The sequence below is a fragment of the Caretta caretta genome, chromosome 12 (assembly GCF_965140235.1).
Source record: "Caretta caretta isolate rCarCar2 chromosome 12, rCarCar1.hap1, whole genome shotgun sequence".
Lineage (NCBI taxonomy): Eukaryota > Metazoa > Chordata > Testudines > Cheloniidae > Caretta > Caretta caretta.
Genome location: NC_134217.1, coordinates 7,807,749 through 7,829,189, shown reverse-complemented (window position 1 = coordinate 7,829,189; position 21,441 = coordinate 7,807,749). Strand labels below are relative to the sequence as shown.

The following is a 21,441-nucleotide window of genomic DNA, read 5'->3' as shown; positions in this document are numbered from 1 at the left end:
CCCCATTCCCCTCACTGCGTCCTTTCCCATCCCAACCCCCCCGCACCTCCATTCCCCTCACTGCATCCCTCCCCGTCCCAACCCCCCCACCCCACCCCCTCACTGCATCCCTCCCCGTCCCATCCCTCTCACTGCATTCCTCCCCGTCCCATCCCTCTCACTGCATTCCTCCCCGTTCCAACCCCCTGCACCCCATCCCTCCCCGTCCCATCCCTCCCACACCCCCATCCCCCTCACTGCATCCCCCTGTGCGCACATCCCCCTCACTGCATTCCTTCCTGTCCCAATCCCCCTGCACCCCATCCCTCATCACTGCATCTCTCCCCGCCCCAACCCCCCCCCCCGCACCTCCATCCCCCTCACTGCATTCCTCCCCATCCCAATCCCCTCACACCCTCATCCCCCTCACTGCATCCCTTCCCTTCCCGTCCCATCCTGTCCTGCCTCCCACACCTACCCTTGCCCTGCCCCTGCCCACCTCTGCCCCGAGGCCCCACCCTCGCTCACTCCATCGCCCCTGCCTTCGTTAGGACCACACATTATCACAGCTGTAGTGGGTCCATTAAAGGCCCACTCCTGAAGGCCAAAAACAAATCCATAGAACACAACCTCAGAAATGCACACCTGTCCAGATACCTATATCAATAAATCTGTAGTAACTGACTCCCACACCTACATGCAGATACACACGGGTGTTCATGTGTACACATCTAGCTTACACTAACACATAGACTTCCACATTATTTATTATTGCAATTGTTGAGGAGTGCCTAGAGACCCCCAACTAAGATCAGGGCTCCAGGGTAGTGGGCGCTGGACATACACATAAAAAGCGAGAGTCTGCAACAGAGAGTTTATAACGTAGCTAGACAAAGGCGGGGAGAAATGTATGATACTTTGACTCTGACTGTGATTACTAGGCAACTAGTTCAATTTTCTGGTATTAGAAAGTTGGCAACCCTACAGGTACAGCATGCCTGGCAGCAAGCCAAGCTCCAGCATGGCCGATCTGGAAGGCCTATCGCTAGGGGGCAGAAAGGTTTGTTTAGTCCTCTTGCATCAGTAGATCCATGGCTTTTCTGCTGAGGCTGCCAGTCGGGAGGATAACTGGTTCCAGCTGTGCAGTGACATGGACACTGCTTCACATGACCCGGATCTGGATCTGGTCTTCCTGGCTCTTAGAACGCTGGATCTGAACGCTCCCGAATGCTGGTGCCTGAAATCAGGCGCCAAGCCAAATTTACCCATAAGTCATGGTGTTTGGCAGGGGTGTTCAGCTGAGACTGAGCGTAGGAATAAAGCAGCAAACTCACATCTGAACCCTGGGTTCAGATCCAGGGGTTTGGTTAAGACCCATCTTCTCGCTTGAATAGAGCACGTCCCATTGCTGAATGGGTCATGGGGGCCTCATAACACCCAGGTTCTAAGAGTCTAAATTAGGACAACAAGATAGACCCGAGGGGATGTACGCCACCAGGCTGTGCTGTAGGGAGGGCTGATAGAGTAGGCAGCTGGCAGATGGGGGTTTCACTGGAGCCCAGGGATACCTCCTGGCATGCATGGCCTGGTCTGTTGAGTTCCTGGTCACTGGGCTGGTACTAGGGCCCTGTGAGATGTTGATTTCTATCTTCTTCTTTGGCTATCCCTCAATGCGAGGACGATGTCTGCCAAGGGGGTTCATTGGTGAGTTTTTAAGTGGCTGAAAAGCCCAATTCGTGCCCTGCAAATTTCCCCACAGAAGTGGCAGGTGTAATCTTGGAGGAGACATAGTTGTTGGCTGGAGTGTTGTGCCCTTTCTTTCCTCCTTTGTCGCTTCTCTGTCTCATGAGCACGTCTGTTCTCCTCAAAGTGAGCTGTGGCTTGGGGTATGGTGTGGCGCCACCGTGTTCTGTTCCATGCCGAGTCCTCCCCGTGTGTTGGGTTCATGCCTTCCTTTTTAAGATGTACTTTCAGTATGGCTTTGAAACGCTTCCGCTGCCCTCCGCGAGCCCTTCTTCCCTGACTTAACTCAGAGAAGAGCACGTGCTTCAGGAGGTGAGTGTCGGGCACATGTACCCAGTGGCCAGCCCAGCAGAGTTGGTATTTCATGATCTGCGCTTCTTTATACTGCTGATGTTGCGTGCAGCGAGAACGCTGATGTTAGTGCGTCAGTCTTCCCAGCTGATCCTGAGAATCCTCCTGAGGCAGCACTGCTGGATCCATGCCAGTCGCTTGAGATGTTGTCTGCAGGTTACCCAGGTCTCACACCCATTGACAACTGCCTTGTAAACCAAGATCTTGGTGCCTGTTTGCAGATCCCGATCACTGAAGACTCATTTAAGTAGTCTTCCAAAAGAGGTGTTGGCACAGCGGATCCTGTATTCAATTTCTGTGTCAATGCTGGCTGTTTGGGAGAAGTAGGTGCCAAGGTACAGAAAATGGTCCACATTTTCCAGGGGTTCTCCACTGATGGTGATTTGTAGAGTATGAAGAGTAGTTTGTGCAAGTGAGGGCTGGTAGAGTACCTTGGTTTTCCCGATGTTGAGAGAGAGACCAGGCTGCGATAGGCATCTGCAAAAAGATTTAGGGTGCTTTGCAGGTTGACCTCTGTGTGTGCAAGAATGACCCAGTCATCTGCATATTGAAGGACGCAGTGATGCCAATTCTCATGATCTAATATTTTGTTTGGAGATGTCGAAGATTGAGGAGTTGGCCATGCATACGATATTCAATCCCAATTCTGTCAGGAAGGTGGTCACGGACGAGAATCAGGATTACGGCAAGGTAAATGGAGAAGAGTGTTGGAGCAATGACACAGCCCTGCTTGACACTGGTACGAATGATGAGTGGTTTGGCCTCTGAGCCGTTGCACAGAATGGTGTCAATCATCCCATCATGGAGCAGTCTGATGATGGAAATGAATATCTGGGGACAGTCAAACCTACACAGCACCTTTCATAGGGCATCACGATTGACGGAGTCAAAGGCCTTGATTAGGTCGATGAATGCCATGAACAGTTCCTGGTGTTGCTCTCTGCACTTCCCTTGAATCTGTCTTGCCACGAAGATCATGTCCGTTGTGCCTCAGGATGGCCTGAAGCCACACTGTGATTTGGGGAGGAGTTCCTCGGCAAGGTGGAGGAGTTGGTTTAGTAGGATCTGGGCAGGAATCTTCCCTGCGAAGGAAAGGAAAGCAATACCTCTGTAATTTCTGCACAAAGATTTGTCCCCTTTCTTGAATATTGTAACAATGTTGGTGTTCTTAAAGTCAGGTGGAATTTCTTCGTAGGTCCAGATTCTGTCGAGGAATTGGCAAAGTTTGTGCTGGAGCATTGTTCCACCAGCTTTAAAAACCTCAGCTGGGATGCCGTCTGGGCCTGGAGCCTTGTGATTTTTTGTCTGAGTGATGGCATGCTGGACTTCCTCAGAAGGTGGGGGGGATCAGCAAGGTGTTCCATTACTGAGCGTTGTGGAATAAACTCGATGGTGTCTTCAGAAACCGCGGATTCGTGGTTTAGTAGGCTCTCAAAAAGCTCCTTCCAGCGTTGTTTAATGGTTGCATTGTCCTTGAGGAGGGTCCTTGAGGAAGGTGGAGCCATCCTGAGAACGTAAGGGGGTTGCGCTTTTGGAGCTTGGCCCATATATAGTTTTTGTGGTTTGAAAGAAGCTTCTTGTGTCATCCTGGTCTATGAAACCCTGGACCTCAGAGGCCTTCTCTTGCCACCACTTGTTTTTGATGTCACATAGCCTCCTTTGGACATTGGCTTTAAGCAGGTGATCGGCCTCATGTTTTCATTGGTTAGTAGAATCATTTTGCCAGATACAGAATGCATTTCTTTTCTGTTGAATTAATGCTAGGATTTCCTCGTTGTTTTCATCAAACCAGTCTTGCTGAGGTTTCCACTGCCATGTGGTGAGACTTCAGTGCACAGGTCTCAGTCTGACACCACAACTGTCCAGCAAGTCTGACAAACCCCCCCGCCCCCTTCAGAATCTGCATCAAAGCTGCCCTTTCTTTGCTGGCCTGCAGGGAGGGAGGGAATAAGCACATGGGAACTGGAGCTGGGAATTCGCATGGGGGAAGGTGAGCGGGAAGAATCATGGAGAGAGAACTGGGAGAGGAGAACGTAAGAGCCACCGCTGATGTAAATCAGCTTCGGTCCATTGGCTTCAGTGCAGCTAGGCTGCCTTACACCCCCTGAGGATGTGGGCCAATGGTTCACCTTAAAAGCTAACAACCTGTGTATCCAATAAGCCAGGCCTCTAATCTTTTTCATCCTGTGGGTGGTATGTTCTATCCTTTTCCCTTGCCTTTGTGCCCTTAGGCTGTGAGCTCTCTGGCCGGGATTCTCAACCTTTCCCTTTCTGAGCCCCCGCCAACATGCTACAAAAACTCCACGGCCCACCTGTGCCGCAACAATTGGTTTTCTGCATATAAAACCCAGGACCGGCATTAGGCGGGTAGCAAGCAGGGCGGCTGCCTGGGGCCCCACACCGCAGGGCCCCCCACAAAGCTCCATTGCTCAGATTTCAGCTTCAGCCCCGGGTGGCGGGGCTCAGGGCCCCAGGCTTCAGCCCCATGCGGTGGGGCTTTGGCTTTTCTGCCCATTAGCGAGTCTAATGCTGGCCCTGCTTGGAGGACCCCCTGAAACCTGCTCACAGGCCCCCAGAGGGCCCCAGGCCCCTGCTCTGTGGGGCAGGGACTGCCTCTTCTTCAGTGTAACAATACAGCTGGTTGGAAATTTTTCAGTGGAACATTTGTTCATTGGAAAATACCCTTTCCTTGAAATCAAAACTGTTTACAGGACCGTGTCCATTTCAGCGAATTTTCATTTTCGGAATGAGCGGGGGGGGAAAAAAAGCATTTTGCTTCAATCTAAACATTCCATTTAAGCCTCATTGGAACGATGCGATTCAGTTTGCGTTTCAAAATGACGTTGGTTTGCAATTTATTTGACGTGACCGTGGAATCGCGGCAGTGTAGGGCTGGGCAGGGCCCTGGAGAGATCAGCAAATCCATCCCCCCAGGCTGAGGCAGGACCAGGTCAACCTGACCTAGCCCATCCCTGACAGGTGTTTGTCCAACGTCCAGTGATGGGGCTTCCACCCGCAACCTGCCTTGCAGAAAAAGGGGGAAGAGGGAGAAACACTCTGCTTTCTGCTGAAATTTGAAATGAGGATACCGAGCAGAGAGCCAGGAAGAGCCGCCCGGCTTCACATTAAGGACACTGGCCACAGGGTGGGTGGTTATAAATTAACTCATCTCCTTCAGCTCCCTGTCAGTTTATACCAGCTATTTCTACCGCCCTCGGTCACCAGCTCCCGATTTGATAGTGCCCTGCTATAAGGAAAAGGGTTTACAGTTTATGTCATTGACACACTGGGAAATTCCCGGAGCCATCTGTTCTGCCAAAGACCCACATTCCCAACCCTGGTTTTCCCCTCCTCACTTTGTCACGGGACAGGAGCGGGGAGGTGGTAAAATCCAGCCTACACACCCACGCAGAACCAAAATTGAAACCATATGTTCAATAAAGGCCGGGCGCTGCACCCTGCCTCTCGTCCTTGGAGGTCTGCTGTTGCTGTGTCCAGATCTAAGAGGGAGCCGAGCGAAACGCTGTGAAATCACAACCTGCTTAACCGCCTCCCTCTTGCTGCCGCTGGCCCCTGCTCACCGGAAGATGAAGGGCACATCTATCGCTTCTTTCTTGCTGCTTGCACTGGTGGTGACCTGGACCGTGGAAAACCGAGTCGAAGGTGAGCTGCTTTGAAGTAGAAAGTGCTGAAGGAAAGGCCGGGTTTCCTGGGATGGGGGGAAAGAGCTGCGGTTGAAGCTGATTAATGGTCCTGCTCTGTGGTGTTGTTGCAGAAAGCACAGATTCCTTTAAGGAAGGAACAGGCCCGGTGTTCTGGGAGTGAGGGATAGCCGGCCCAGCAAAGAAATCCAAACAAGCCTGGGCTACAGTTCCTTTTCTGAGTCAGGCGAGGGAAAGAGAAAGTTTCAGGATTCGTCGGACGCACGCACACACGCTGAGTGTCAGGGCTGCTACACGGCGAGTCAGACACACAGCGTATCAGATCTACACCCAGAGACAGACAAAAAAGAAAGTTTAGACAAGGCTTGTAATGTTAAACAGAAATTTTTTAAAAAGTAGCTGAAAGATTTCCTAGATCCGTGCTTTTTACACTTTTTTTCTGAGGACCCAGTTGAAGAAACTTGTGGACGCCCGCGACCCAGCGGAGCTGGGGATGGGAGGTTTGGGGCGTGGGAGGGGCTCAGGGCTGGGGCAGAGGGTTGGGGTGCGGGGGTGAGAGCTGCGGGGTGGGGTCGGGGTTGAGGGGTTTGGGGGTGCAGGAGGGGGCTGTGGGTTTGGGATGGGCTCAGCGCTGGGGCAGGGGGTTGGGGTGCGGAAGGGGGTCAGGGCTCTGGGCTGGGGGGTGCAGCTCTGGGGTGGGGCCAGGAATGAGGGGTTTGGGGTGCAGGAAGGGGCCAGTGGCAGGAAGAGGGAGGCTGTTAAGCAGTGGGGCTCAGGGCTGGGGCAGGGGGTTGGGGTGCGGAAGGGGGTCAGGGCTCTGGGCTGGGGGGTGCAGCTCTGGGGTGGGGCCAGGAATGAGGGGTTTGGGGTGCAGGAAGGGGCCAGTGGCAGCAAGAGGGAGGCTGTTAAGCAGTGGGGCTCAGGGCTGGGGCAGGGGGTTGGGGTGCGGAAGGGGGTCAGGGCTCTGGGCTGGGGGGTGCAGCTCTGGGGTGGGGCCAGGAATGAGGGGTTTGGGGTGCAGGAAGGGGCCAGTGGCAGCAAGAGGGAGGCTGTTAAGCAGTGGGGCTCAGGGCTGGGGCAGGGGGTTGGGGTGCGGAAGGGGGTCAGGGCTCTGGGCTGGGGGGTGCAGCTCTGGGGTGGGGCCAGGAATGAGGGGTTTGGGGTGCAGGAAGGGGCCAGTGGCAGCAAGAGGGAGGCTGTTAAGCAGTGGGGCTCAGGGCTGGGGCAGGGGGTTGGGGTGCGGAAGGGGGTCAGGGCTCTGGGCTGGGGGTGCAGCTCTGGGGTGGGGCCAGGAATGAGGGGTTTGGGGTGCAGGAAGGGGCCAGTGGCAGCAAGAGGGAGGCTGTTAAGCAGTGGGGCTCAGGGCTGGGGCAGGGGATTGGGGTGCGGAAGGGGGTCAGGGCTCTGGGCTGGGGGGTGCAGCTCTGGGGTGGGGCCAGGAATGAGGGGTTTGGGGTGCAGGAAGGGGCCAGTGGCAGCAAGAGGGAGGCTGTTAAGCAGTGGGGCTCAGGGCTGGGGCAGAGGGTTGGGGTGCGGGGGTGAGAGCTGCGGGGTGGGGTCGGGGTTGAGGGGTTTGGGGGTGCAGGAGGGGGCTGTGGGTTTGGGGTGGGCTCAGGGCTGGGGCAGGGGATTGGGGTGCGGAAGGGGGTCAGGGCTCTGGGCTGGGGGTGCAGCTCTGGGGTGGGGCCAGGAATGAGGGGTTTGGGGTGCAGGAAGGGCCAGTGGCAGCAAGAGGGAGGCTGTTAAGCAGTGGGGCTCAGGGCTGGGGCAGGGGGTTGGGGTGCGGACTTACTTCGGGCGACTCCTGGTCAGCGGCACAGCCGGGGTTGAAGGCAGGCTTCCCGCCTGTCCTGGCACCACAGACCGCGCTGCGCCCCGGGAGTGGCCAGCAGCCGATCCAGCTCCTCGGCAGAGGCACGCGAGTGGCTCTGTGCAGCTCGCGCCCGCAGACACTGCCCCTCCCCCCCCTAGGTCCCAGTGGCCCCCCCGCCTAGGAGCCGGACCGGCTGCTGGCCGCTTCCAGGGCGCAGCGCAGTGTCAGAACAGGCAGGGACTAGCCCGCCTTCGCCGGGCAGCACCCCCGCCGGGACTTTTAACGGCCCGGTCGGTGTTGCTGACCAGACCCGCCACGACCCAGTGCCTTCCATTCCGCCCCGCAGTATTGGGTCGTGACCCACAGTTTGAAAACCACTGGGCTGGATATTCAGATCTACCCTCGGCAAGAACGGGTGTGCATCTGGGTGCCTAAAGAGCATGCACCTTGGCCCACACGTAATTAGAGATAACTGGTCCTCTGGGCATTCAGTTAGCACAGTGGTGTTCACAGGCTCATGGTAAAGGCTTGTATTTGTGCATCCCAGGGCCAGAAAATGTGGCCAATTATCTGCATAAGAATATTACAGGACAGTAAGGTGATATGTGACAGGGAGGCTGGTGACATCTGAATGTGGGTATGAGTTGAATCTATCAAACATACAAAAATTAACATGGACTGAGTGTGCATACACAGCCGTATTACTGCCTGCCCCCCTTCCGTGGTGGGAAACTCCGATAGAAGTGAATCAGGCTGAAGCCAATAGGGATCTAAAGAAATGTAATCGGGTTTGAAGAGGCAGCGTCGTCTGCTGGGTTCAAGGCTGGTTTCCTTGAGGAACCTTCTTGAAGAAGTGTGTTGCTGCGTATCGCATGACAAGGGTGTCACCGAGTCCTTGGGCGATGCCCTGGAGCTGCTCCCTATGACGCCAGTCAGGACTCTGGGGAAGTCTCCTCTCTGGGAGCAGCCTGTCTGCAGGACACACAGCTCACCCGGCTTCCACATTCCTGAGTCTGACCTCGGAGCATTCAGCATCCTCTGGCCCTCCCTGCGCTTCGCACAGCGAGTCCGCCCAGGCAGGGTCTTGGGAAAGCCAGAGGGTCCTGCCCCCCTGACTCTGCAGTCAGACGTGACTCTCAGCCAGCCAGTAAAACAGAAGGTTTATTAGATGACAGGAACATGGTCTAACACAGAGCTTGTAGGTGCAGAGAACAGGACCCCTCAGGTGGGTCTATTTTGGGGGGCAGTGAGCCAGACAACCACGTCTGCACTTCACTCCATGTCCCCAGCCAGCCCCAAACTGAAACTCTCTCCAGCCCCCCCTCCTCTGGGCTTTGTCCCTTTCCCGGGCCAGGAGGTCACCTGATTCCTTTGTTCTCCAACCCTTTAGCTCTCACCTTGCAGGGGGGAAGGGCCAGGCCATCAGTTGCCAGGAAACAGGGTGTCGGCCATTCTCTGTGTCCAGACCCCTGCACACACCTGCCCTCTAGGGCTCTGCATTGATCATACACCCTTATCCCACCACCTAGATACTTAAGAACTGCGTTGGGGAAACTGAGGCACCCCCACACTATTCAGAGGAAACACTATGAACAGTCCCGCTTTGTCACAAATGGTAATCAGAGACAGTCCTAGCTCAACAGGAATGGAGCCTAAACTTTTACCGGGGGCCCCCACAGAAGAGCTGGTATAGAGACTGAGAAATAACAGGACCTTCAGAATCCTTGGCTGCATATAATGGTACATACCAGACTATTACTTTCGCTGTTCTTCTTAGGATTGCAAAAGCTGTGTCCTGCTAGAAGTAGCAGGGATCTCTGTGATATTCCTCATAGAGGCATTTCAATAAAGAGTCATTTTGTGGGCTCTATCTAGGATTTAACAGGGAGGTTTATCTAAACCAGTGATTCTGAGCTATTCTCCATCCCAAGACCCCTCCACCCAACTAACTGGGACCCCGTCTAGCAATAGGGCCTGGGCAAGGCAGGGTGGTCATGACCTCCAGGTTGGGAATCTTATAGTTTGAACCATTCTACAGAGTTCTAGAGCAGGGGTAGATTTCTCTATTCAATCAAGAAGATATTTCAAAACCCCTGTAGAAAGGTTCTCATGTTCTATTAAATTCTGCAGGACTGTCCCATAGGGCTTTATCCAGTTCATGTGGGTGTGCATTTGATTTTGTTTTGCTTTAATTATTTTTAAACCTTCCATCATCTTGATCTCCTCCTTTTCTCACGATGCGACTTCTGCCCTTCTTGCTTCCTTCTTGGTCATAATTACGCTGCCCAGGGCCAGCAGGCAGCTGCAGAAGACTGTAGTGTGTCTGACTTCCCTTGTGACGTCTCCAGTCAAGATGTTTATAAACAGAAAGAGGAGCAAGCTGCCAAGTTGCACTGTGGGCCAGAGTAAGAACTTGTCCAAAGCTGGGGGATGTCAGAGCCAGGGTTTTTTGCTTTGCAGCAACAGGGGCCAGTATAGAATCAGATCCGCACTTTCCCCAAAGTTCATGGAAGGGGAAGGTTCAGATCTGGGGCTTGGGTCAGGCCTGTTTCTACTTGTGATAAAAAGAATGGCTCAGATTCTGGTCCCCCACTGCACAGGGGGTGCATAAGGGCCACGAAAGGCTGCAATGGCCCCAGAGAGGATTCCACTGGCACAGGATTGGCATACCATCCTACACTGCCCCCTTGCAGCCCTCAGGAGGAGTTGGGAAGGGGTGGGGCTGTTGCACTTGGAATTGTGGGGGTCCTGGAGCAGCCCACTGGCTACTAACCCCTGGAGCAGGCACTATCCAGGCAGTTTAGCTTAAAGCTGCGTTTCCTTCTCTTCTGTCGGCACAGCAGCTCCGGGCCAGCACAGACCCTAGCTCAGTGGGAGTAATTGTGAGTATCCCCACAAGTTTCAGAACATCCCCGGTAATGCTGGCTGGGAAGAGGGGGGACAGATTAATCTATACTCAGTGGGGCACAGCTGAGAATACTAGATTCAGGACAGACTGCTGAGCAATAGGACAGACTCACCCCAAACTGGTGGTTATTCTAGCATTAGATTACACCAAGCCAGTAGCAAAAGTGGACTTCTGTCTTATTGAATGTTTAAAGGAAACATATACATGCAAGTGATTGCAAAGGTCTTATATCAGGTTTGTAGCCATGATGGAATAAACTACTAGTCTGCAAAAGTCTCTCTGGAATCATTCACCTCAGTCCTAGTTAGACATCCAGTCCAGAGAAATGAAGCATAAAATGAAAACAAAACAGCGATGTCTCAGGTGTCTTTTCATATCCTCTGCCATGTGCATGGAAAAATTACTGTCCCAAACAAAGCCGCACAGCCCCCTGTTTGTGGAAAGTTACTGGCCCAAGATGGAGTCCAGGGTCACATGAACATATCACATGTCCTTGCGTGGTTGGCTGACTCACAGGACTTGGCCATTGGCCCCTTTGGTGTCTGAGGCATCCTCAGGGAGAGCTATCTGGACAGGATGAGTTTCTTTTATGGCCCGTTGTGAGAGCTGAGTGTCCTTGATGGCCCACCAACACAGAGCTGTCTAGCCTTGATGTATATCTATTTGAGAGGTGTCACCCAGGAACAAACACATCTGAGATGCAAATACATTCCTAACTTCAGATATAAAGACGACACATGGATTTAAGCAGGATCGTCATACTTAGCAGATAATAACTTTTCCACTGACACCTTACATGACATACTTTGCACAAGATTTGTCGCAATTGTGTAACAGTAGTAGCACTAATGATACAAATGGTCACCTTTACTCATCCACTGTCACACCGAGAGCTAAACACTGGGGTGTATAGGCTGCAGAGTGCTTACAGAGCCAGGCTCAGCCAGCCAGATACACCCTGTGGAGAGCAAACAGCCCAACCCCTTAGAGTCGCGTCCCAATTCGAACCACCTCCCCCCCGGCAAGCCATACTTCACTCTCTGGGTGTGCACGCAGGGGATGTATGCACAGCAGTAAAAGAGCTGGCTCAGGTTGCAGAATTGCTGTGCAGATGTTCAGGCACAGGCTGGAGTCCGAGCTCTGGGACCCCACAAGGGGGGAGGGTCCAAGAACCCCGGCTCCAGTCCAAGCCAATTTTTAGCCCTGCAGCCCGAGCCTGAGTTGGCTGACACCAGGCCAGCTGCAGAGTCTTTCATTCCACCGCAGACGTACCTCAGTGGCTAAGGATCAGACCCTGCTCTCCCCCCGACCTTGCTCCTGTGGAGTAGCACGTTACTCTGTGAGCAATCCTCTCGCTTGCCAAAGGGTCCCTCCCTGCGGTCACAGAATGTGGTCCTTGATGTTGAATGTTTGATGACTCTGTTGCACTTACTACAGGAGATATTTGTTTAACTTCCTTGAAATGGAATAAAACCAGACACCCCAGCCTAGTCCTCCATTAGGGCTGATTGTGAAGGAAGACCCTTTGACTATTTGGCCTCGGCTGAACTAATTCACAAGAACGAACAAACAACTCAGGAACAAAAATGACCATGAGAAAGTTACTGGGCAGAAGCAATGATTTTTAATTTACCTCAAGGGAGCGCGGAAGACATGCCAATCCAAACAAGCTCTAAGTCCAAGGCACACACAATGCTTCATTGTGCAACCGCTGCTTCCGTTGCACGGCAAGTAGCCTCAGTGAAGTCACTGGGCCCGCTTGCAGGAGTAAAGTCTCCCCGGTGGGAGGAGGGACTGCACCGTTTGGCCCGTATTGAGCAAGCTGCTCTTTGTGCAGCGTTATGTTTTCAGTAGCCGTGTCTTAGAAAGGCGACGCGTGTGGTTTCTACGGCTAGCATGTTAATACCTCAGCACGGGTGATCGTTATGGGAAACCTCAGAGAAGGTCGCCAAAGGTGTGTTCTTTGCACCTTTCCCCAGATCCTAGGGAGTGCGCAGGGACTGAGCGTGTGCCTACAGAGCAGGCGGGACGGGGCTTGGCTCGAGCTAGTGTGCGAAAAATCACCGCGTAGTCGGCGCGGCACGAACACCTTCTCAGGCGAGCCCCCCGAGTACCAGGCTGCCCAACCCCGGGGGCATGGACTCAGCCGCTGCCGTCACGCAGCTATTTTTAGCACGCTACCTGGAGCGACCCCGTCTGGGTGGCACCCTTCCAGCTGCTTGGCAGACATACGCGCTACGGCGATAGGCGCCTGTGTGAAAACCCTACGTTAAGAGACGAGGTGGGTGGAGTTTGTCTGTAGGGGAGCCATTGCCGGGGAAAAGGCGATGGACAGGTTTGGCAGCAGTGGAGCACGTGTACCTCATGCTGCCCCGTCAATGATCGGGCCTCAGCCCTGCCCTGTAGAGCGCCTCATCCTCCGCCACCTTTGTCCCGAGGGGGCCAACAAAGGGGCCACCCAACGGCCGCTGGAGAAGTTGCTTTTGTGACTAAGGCACGAGCCACTAGGAACTGGACTGAGACCCTTTAATTTGTTTCACAAATGCCACCAAGAGAGACGAGGTGGGGGAGGTGATATCTTTTATTGGACCAGCTTCTGTCGGTGCGAGAGACCAGCTTTGGAGCTACACAGAGCTCTTCTGCAGGGCTGGGAAAGGGATGTGTCACCCCTAAATACAAGGGGGAACAGAGTGTTTAGCATAAGTAGTTACCGCTTATCTCAAGGGACCATTCACGGTGAAGTGGCCTGTTAACATCCCTCCAGTCAGAGGGAGGAAAGGGGGAGAGGCTTGTTAGTGAGCTATAGATGGTTATAATAAACCATAAATCCAGTGTCTCTATTCCAGGGGTGGGCAAACTACTGCCCACGTCCGGCCCGTCAGACCTTTCAATCCGGCACCTCAAACTCCACTGTCCCGCTCCGGTGCTCCAGCCAGGGAGTGGGGTCAGGGGCTTGCTTCGCTCTGCCCACCCAGTGCTCCTGCGTGATGGGCGTGAGGACACACATGTTACTCCGGCAGCCCAACACAAACATGCCTCATGCACCATCAGAGCCTGGAAGGTGCAAGCCCAGGTGCCTGGTACTTGGTGGCTTAGGTGACTTTCCCAGCACCCAGAGGCGACTCAGTTGTGGGCTATCGGGATCTACCTGGGAGGCAATTTCTGAGAGCAGGGGGGCTGGTGAATTTCAGTGAGTTCCTATGACTGGACGCTGACGCCCGACAAATCCAGGCTAGAGAGAGGGCCCAGTTTTTTCACAGTGAGTCCAATCTTGTAAAACGGCAGTTTGATTTTGAAACAAACTTATGTTGTCTCCGTTTGAACCTGGATTGTTAATTCCGTGAGCATTCATGGCCCGCCATACAATTTCCATACCCAGATGTGGCCCTCAGGGCAAAACGTTTGCCCAGCCCTGCTCTATTCGGTCCAAGATTTTTAGTGTCTCATGTAGTTATGAATTTAAGCTCCCAGGCTAATCTTTTGACAGTGATGTGCAGGTTTCCTTTGAGGCTGAGGACACGCTAGGTCTGACCTCTTTGTGAGAAGTATTCACACCCAGGTGATGCAGTGTGTTTGTCTTTTATCATTTTCCTGTGTGAGTTCATTTGGGAGTGTGGTGATTGTCTGGTTTTACCCACATAGTTGCTATTGGGGCATTTAGCGACGATGCCGTTCAGATTTGAACTGCGGACCCGCAAGCAAGCGTCTCTGTGCGTTCCCCATCCATCCAGAGCCCACTGGGGGCTTTTATTTAATGATGGCTCAAGAATCTTTTGTTTTCACATGCTTTTGCTAGGGTCTTCCCCTCCATTCTTACAGCACTCACTTAGCCCTGACGAGAACGTTCTTGCTAGGATTTGTTTTCACTGATGCAGCACACGTCATTTTAAGATTGCAAAATTTGATAGCAGGCTTTGGAATCCCTTCTCCAGGCAGGAGGAGAAAGGGGATGATTTGCAGCTTTCGTTACATCCAGAGCATGAGCTGACACTAACCTTGATTTTTTTTCTTCTTTTTTTTGCCTTAGGACAACCCAAAGCACCTGTGAAGTGCAAAAAATTATGCACCAAATTTTCAAGCACAGAAATACCCCAGAAACGGTTGAAGACCTATAGGAAGACAGAACCATCATGTCCTAAAGCCGCTATCATGTAAGTACTTTTCTACCATGTGGTCCTCTTTTAATATTAAATTCAGAATCGATTAATTTAATTTGCAACTCTGAAAATAAATGGGCCAAAATCCTGCAAAGGGCCTCGTTTTGGTGCAAAACACATTCTGGAAACTGCCCACAGGCCCCAGCTGAACTCAGGGCCCCATCGTACTAGGTGTTGTACACACACATAGTGAGGCAGGAGCGCTTATTGAAGATGCTCCCTACGTCGACAGGAGAGCTTCTCCCCCTCCCGGCGAGGTGGTAGCTATGTCGGCGGGAGAAGTCCTCCCGTCGACAGTGCTGTCTACACCAGGAGTTAGGTCGGTATCACTGCGTTGCTCTGGGGTGTGGATTTTCCCTGAGTAATGTAGTTATACTGACATGAATGGGTAGTGTGTAGACCAAGCCTAAGTGTTTTGGTCAAGGTTATACAGGAAGCCTGTGGCAGAATCAGGACCTGAAGAGTAGGCCTCTGCCTTAAGCACAAGTCCAGCCTTCCACTCTGGGAGCCCCTGGGAACTCATTAATTTGTTTTAAAAGCCTACAGAATTATAGGTAGGTCGTATGGGACTCTCAACCCTTTGATGACAGGGGTGGGATCTGAAGGAGGTCTTGGAACCTGACAATTGCTACATGTGGTTTTAATTTATAAACCTTTCAGCTGAAAATATGAAAGTCTTGATTTAAAAATGATACCTTGGTGCCTCATGGTAACTGTAGTTTGGGTGCTTCAAGCTCAATGGCCTGGGCTCCCTGGATGGACTACATCTCCCATGTTGCACTGTTCTCCCCTCTTGATGCAACACATCATAGAAGTCCCTGGTTGCAGTGCCTCATGGGAGATGTCGTCTAGCTGGGGAATCCAGCCCCAGGGGGTGGAGGGAGGGGGAATGAGGCAGTCAGGATACAACTCCCATGAGGCACCATGGCAGAATTTCCAAATCACAGCTTTTCCATTTCCGTTTCCAGCTGAAAGCTCTTCAGGTTTGGGGCATTCGGGTTTTTTTGTTGTTGTTGTTGTTTTTTGGGGGGGGGGGGTGGTTTCTGCACAAAAAGTCAAACATTTCCCAGGAAAGGGGAAATTTCTGAAAAATTGCATTGAGCCAAAAACCCACCAGCTCTAGTCAGGAAAGCTGAGTTCTGTTCCCTGTCTGGCGAGTGACCTGCCTCTTTCCCCTCCCACTGTTTATCTGCTCTATTTAGATGGTAAATGTTTTGGGCCAGGGACTGTCTCTAGTTCTGTACATGTTGTACAACAGAGCCTGATCTCAGTAGGGGCCTGTAGGTGCTAAATAATAAATAACAATCTGGCGTCAGTGAGGCACAAACATGGAACCCCATGATGCCATATTTGCAGCCACTTTACAGAGCAGAATTGTACTTTAATGTTACAGTCTGGCCATGCTCCCATTGCAGCGGGTGGCAAAATTCCCTTCGGTTTCAGTGGGAACAGGATCCGACCCTATATGTGATTACACAGTTAGCCCCTTTTAACTTCATTACAGCATCCTCAGGTGAAAATCGGGTCAACTGCCCCATTTCAAAATAGTTACTTTAACAACGAAAAGGAAAAAGAAAGTCTATCCTCAGGAAATTATTCATCACATCAAATCATGACTCAAATGCCAACTGATTAGATCTCTATCTCCTGTACACCAGAACATGGCTATATTTAACTTTCAGAAGGCATTGGGAAAATGGAATGTCTCTAGCTTCTGCCAAGGTAGCCTGAGCTTCCTCATGGCTGCTTTTATCCAGGCTTTGCATATTTATCAGCTCTTCCTTTCTGTTTCTTGTGATTGTTGCTGTTTCTGGTCTCTCTTCAGATTTGTCACTCAGAAGAATAAAGAGTTCTGTGTAGATCCAGAGGCGAGCTGGGTGAAGGAAGCAGTCCGACAGCTAAACCAAGCAAGTGCCCCTCTGAATCCGCCACTTTCAAGCACCGTCAAATCTGCCGTGGTGCAAGAAGGGGCAGGCGTTTTTCACAGATTAGTGGGCGATGCCGTCTCTAAACCAATACCGCCCAGTATTCCGGCCAGGCCCACTCATGGGGCTGGCACACCCGTTTCACAAGCAATACATGTTCCTGTTGTGAGGATGGAGGAGTCCAACATAGCCATATTGACTGGGCAAGAGGCCAAGAGGTCTTCTACAAAATCCTCCTCTGCATTACAAGCGACTGTTACTCCATCTACTATCCACCCTGAGCCGGTTGCCAATGGCAGCAAAGTTTCCATAAGATCTATTACAACGCCAGCAGCTGACGTACCAGACAGCACTTCCAGCAGATTTCATTCAGATCCCACCCCTGTCATGAAAAGCTCTGAGAGTTTCGTAGGATCTAGAAACAAGTCCACAGGATCTACTATCAGTCCAACAACTGATATACCTGGCACAGCTCCCAGCAGATTTCATTCAGATCCCACCCCTGTCATGAAAAGCTCTGAGAGTTTCGTAGGATCTAGAAACAAGTCCACAGGATCTACTATCAGTCCAACAACTGATATACCTGGCACAGCTCCCAGCAGATTTCATTCAGATCCCACCCCTGTCATCAAAGGGTTTGAGAGTCCCATACGACCGACATATAATTCTGTAGGCTCTACTAGAAATCAAACAGCTGATGGACTTGCCAGTGCTCCCAGTAGACTTATTTCAGATGCTCCATCCATTGTAAATGGCCCTGAGATTGCTGAGTTATCACCTACGTTCCTGACAATACCTTCTCCACTAGAATCTGTTCCCAGCAAGCCTGTTATAGGCCTCGCATCTATGGGGCAAGTGACTGAGAACTCTACCATGAAACCCACAGCTGTTCTAAAAGGAAGTGATACCACCAACGGATCCACCCCACACCCCACATCTCCTGGAGGAGAAAATAGTTCTGTCAGTCCAAACAGTGGTGATGAAAGAGATGCTGTCAGTGACTCTATGGCTGATGCTCACACAGGTAGCTACTTATCTCCTTTAGGAGAGAAAGATCCTTCTCGCGCTTTTCCTGAATCCATTTCACCTGCAGAAACGTCAGAGCTTTCCTTCAAAAGCTTCACACTTCAGAACAGAGCAGAGGGGCCTTCAGATGGTCCCTTGGCGTCCAGCATTTTGCCTGCATCCCAAACCCACATCCTCAAACTTGCTTTGCTGGTGAGCATTCTGGGTATTTGCAGTGCTGCTGTATGGATGTATGTAAAGCCCAAAGACTGCCCTGAAGAGTCAGCTAAAGAAATGGTACACGGCTTGCTCTTTAATCAGCAGCGCTCTCGAACTAGTGAATATGCTATGGAAGCCGTCTGAATCCTTCATGGCATGGACTTGGGTTTCTACTGCTAGTTAGGTGGACTCTAGGACATTACTGTAAGCGGGAGCAGGGAGGCTAAACCTGGCACGAATCAGGTTTATACTGAACTATGCCAAAAAACAATGCAAGGCAAATGGGCTGAGGTAGAGAGACACTAAGGAAACTTGAGCTACTTGTCTTTTATCTTGCATCATTATATGCAAAGGTAACAGCAGTTGTAGAGAACTCAGCCGCTGTTTGCCAGTCGGTGTCAAAGGCATGGTTCTGAGCTGGTATTGAAATAGCTCCATTCTGGCACGATCCAGCTAAAATCCCAACCAAGCTGCTGTCAAGCCGAATGTTACGCCCCCTCGATCCTCGCCCCAAACGTTGCTCTTGTCACCTCTCTGCTGCTTCGCTCCCTGCACTTTGGGTCCCCATGTGGTGCCATTCTGCTTCGCTTCTGTTTGAGTGATACCTGAGTTGTCACTCAACTGGTTGCTGGCTGTTCCGGTCTTCAAGGGCCAGCCATGCCAATAACTGTTACCGGACCTGACCAATTTGAGTCCAGTTTTCCAATGTGGCTGCCTACAGTTAGGCCTCTGGATCCAGATGTAGGCAGCTAAACACCCACCTTAGGCAACTAAGAATCAGCACATAGTAGGGTGACCAGATGTCCTGATTTTATAGGGACAGTCCCAATGTTTGGGACTTTATCTTATATAGGGTGCCCATTACCCCCCACTCCCTGTCCCGATTTTTCACACTTGCTGTCTGGTCACTCTAGCACTTAGTGACCTAATTTTCACAGAATGCTGAGCACCTGCAAGTTGGCACCTGTGAAAAATTGGCTAAAACAAGAATTAAGGTATCTAACTATGGATTCAGGGGATTAACTTTAAGCACCCACATTGAAAAACTGGACTCATTGCGAATCAAATCTCTCCTCCAGCTGTGGTCCCTGGACCTAACCAGTTCCTAGCACGGATGTCCCTGGACCTAACCAGTTCCCTTCCCCTTGGTTGTTCGTTTTGTAGCAGGGGCTGGAGGTAACTTGGTACAAGGGATTCAGAGTGTGATCAGATATGGTTTATACTTGAGTTTTATGTGTGAAATTCAACCCTGTGCAGAGGGCCAGTACCCAGTGACTAATGCATTACTTTAGCCCTATTTCGAAGTACATAGGCCTTCATGCACAGGGGGCGAATTTAGCCCTATGGGAAGAGGAACCCATCGGTTGTCAGAATGATGTACAAAGGATAGTCCTTTAAATACAAAATCTAGCCTATTGTTTTTATTGTCCATATTTTTAGAAATGTAATGCAAATGCAGAGTGCAGGCTACTGATCTCCAAACCCGCCCCTTTTTAGTGAACGTAAGCGAGGTCTGGGACTGATAGATGCTTTCAGTTCAAAACTGTGTCCTCTAGGTGTTCTAGCAAGGAGGGGCTTAACGCAATGATCATGGACTTCATCACAGAAGTCACTTGTATAAATACCTGATGAGGCTTGTATTGGTTTTTTTTTCCCTTCAGCATCCAGTCTTATGACCTAAGGAGGCTTGAGTCAGCAATGAGACTAGCTGGAGTTAGATACTGCAGGAAGGAGGACTGGGGACTGAGCAGCTATTGTCTTCCCTCTTCCCACTAAGCCAGTACTGGACTAATGACCCAGGAGGCTGTTAAGGGGCACTTTGATGTGAGACATGCAGACCTAAAACTGAGGTCTGGGCCACTGAAAGATCCCATGACACTTCTTGTGAGAGAAGGGGCTTTAGTTCCCGTGTCCTGGCCCAATGCTGTCTCAGATAGTTAGATTCTGCCCCCTACATGCCTCCTGCAGCTGTTTGTATAGGGCATTCATCTGCTGCAATGGCTAGTCCTCCTTTCTTGATCGAAACTGTAACGGTGCCTTGCGGTGTGTGGCGAAACAGCTGGCTCCTTCCATTTCAGGGGTGGGTGCAGTGACCCTTAGGTGTGGTCTGCACCGGGCAGGAGCAAGCCTAATGCCTCTAGAAGTAGGGTAGTTGTCGAGCAGGTGTTGCTAGCACGTTTGCCCTCCCACACGGTGCTCTAGCCTCGTGGCCATGCCCCCTTATCCAGTCCACACTCACCCAGGCAGAGTTGATTGCCCCTAGCTGTGCTAAGTGTCATTTTTACGCGCAGGGCTGCAAGCATCCATGTTGTGCAGGATAAGGCAGCTAGGGAGTTCTTGGGACAGCTAACTGGCCAGCGTGTTGGCGGAACTTTTGAATTACTTTCAGCTAATAACAGGCTAGTAATTTTTTTAAACAGTTGCAGTTTCTTAGCAAATGCAAGCTCACATTGGGCCCAATCCGCCACCACTGAAATCAGAGGGGAATTTTGCCGTTGACTTTTACTGGTGCAGGCTCGGGCTTATTATTTCTTTAAAAAATCCTGCACAATGGTCATCTTGGCAGGGTGCGGGTGGACCTTTGTTCTATTGGGGTGATGGAAACAATGGATTTCAATTGCATTCTCTGTAGTGTTTAAAGTGTTATTTAATTTAAAGCACAAGGTGAAAAGGATTGGCATGTGCTAAGATGTAGTCATGTGCCCGGTAAATGTATCCTATTCTGTTTTGTATTTTCATAAGAAAAAAACAATAAAATTCTATGACAAAAGTCAATGTCTTCATCAAAGGATGTAGTCAGGCTGTTGCCGGCACCCAGTGCCAGAGGCAAACAACAGCAGGGGTTCATTGCCCGGTATGCGTCACCCAATAATCACAACGGGGTGGAGAAGCTGAAAAGTTTATTTGCAGCTGCAAAGAAGGTACAGGGAGAACAGAATCTCAAATCCTGCACACAGAGCAGGAAGTTACACAGGCTTTTATACATCCTTTCTTCAGCGTACTTATCCCATAGCAAGCTGCCCTAAGTAGCCATATAGCCAGCCAATCCAGTTACCAGCTATTTCCCTTGTTTTCTGTACCATCTGTTAAACCATACATAAAGCTGCTTTATTCAGCATTGTTCTTTCATATCTGCCCTGTTTGGTCTTGTTTAGTTTCAGGCAGTCTGACTCTGCAACATATTGTTGCAGATCCTCAGCATAACTGCTTTGAGTGCCTCCAAGAAGGGGGGCCAGGGACACTTGGGCCTAGCACACATAACTGCTGCGAGTGTCTCCAGGCGGGAGGGGGGCCAAGGACACTTGGGCCTAGTGCGAGGGGGCTTCATCGACACTCGTGGTCTTCCATCCCCTTGAGTTACCTAGTGGCCATGCCCCAGTGTCCCCAACAACTACTCCCTCCTTTGAGAACACTCAACAGCCTTGGCTCTGAGTTTTCTCACTTGGGCTACTTATTTCTTTACAATAGGACTTTGCATAAGCACTTTGTGATAGCCCTGAAGAGAATGACTTATTAACTTTTGCAAAAGGGTCCTGACACATGATACTGCACAGCATAACACCATTAATACAAGCAATACAGGAAAGAGAAGTTTCAATAACAGGCTATATAAACCACCAAGTCAAGACGACAAACCCCAGCCTGAAAACAAGGTTTGCAACCAATCACTCTCGGGGTC

General features: G+C 51.3%; 1 protein-coding gene and 1 long non-coding RNA gene across 2 annotated transcripts; one reads left to right on the top strand and one right to left on the bottom strand.

The window, feature by feature from the left end:
* Positions 1–728: 728 nt before the first annotated feature.
* On the bottom strand, positions 729–7,629 carry LOC142068645 (uncharacterized). The gene is made up of 2 exons (XR_012664538.1): positions 7,528–7,629; positions 729–6,059 (listed from the first exon to the last, which is right to left on the bottom strand). It is a non-coding gene; the product is annotated as an uncharacterized LOC142068645 (long non-coding RNA).
* On the top strand, positions 4,969–20,532 carry LOC125620636 (uncharacterized). Its single transcript, XM_048816610.2, has 3 exons — positions 4,969–5,736; positions 14,484–14,607; positions 16,439–20,532. Exons 1-3 carry the CDS (start codon positions 5,346–5,348, stop codon positions 17,904–17,906), a joined length of 1,983 nt encoding a protein of 660 aa, XP_048672567.2. The 5' UTR covers positions 4,969–5,345; the 3' UTR covers positions 17,907–20,532.
* Positions 20,533–21,441: the final 909 nt, after the last annotated feature.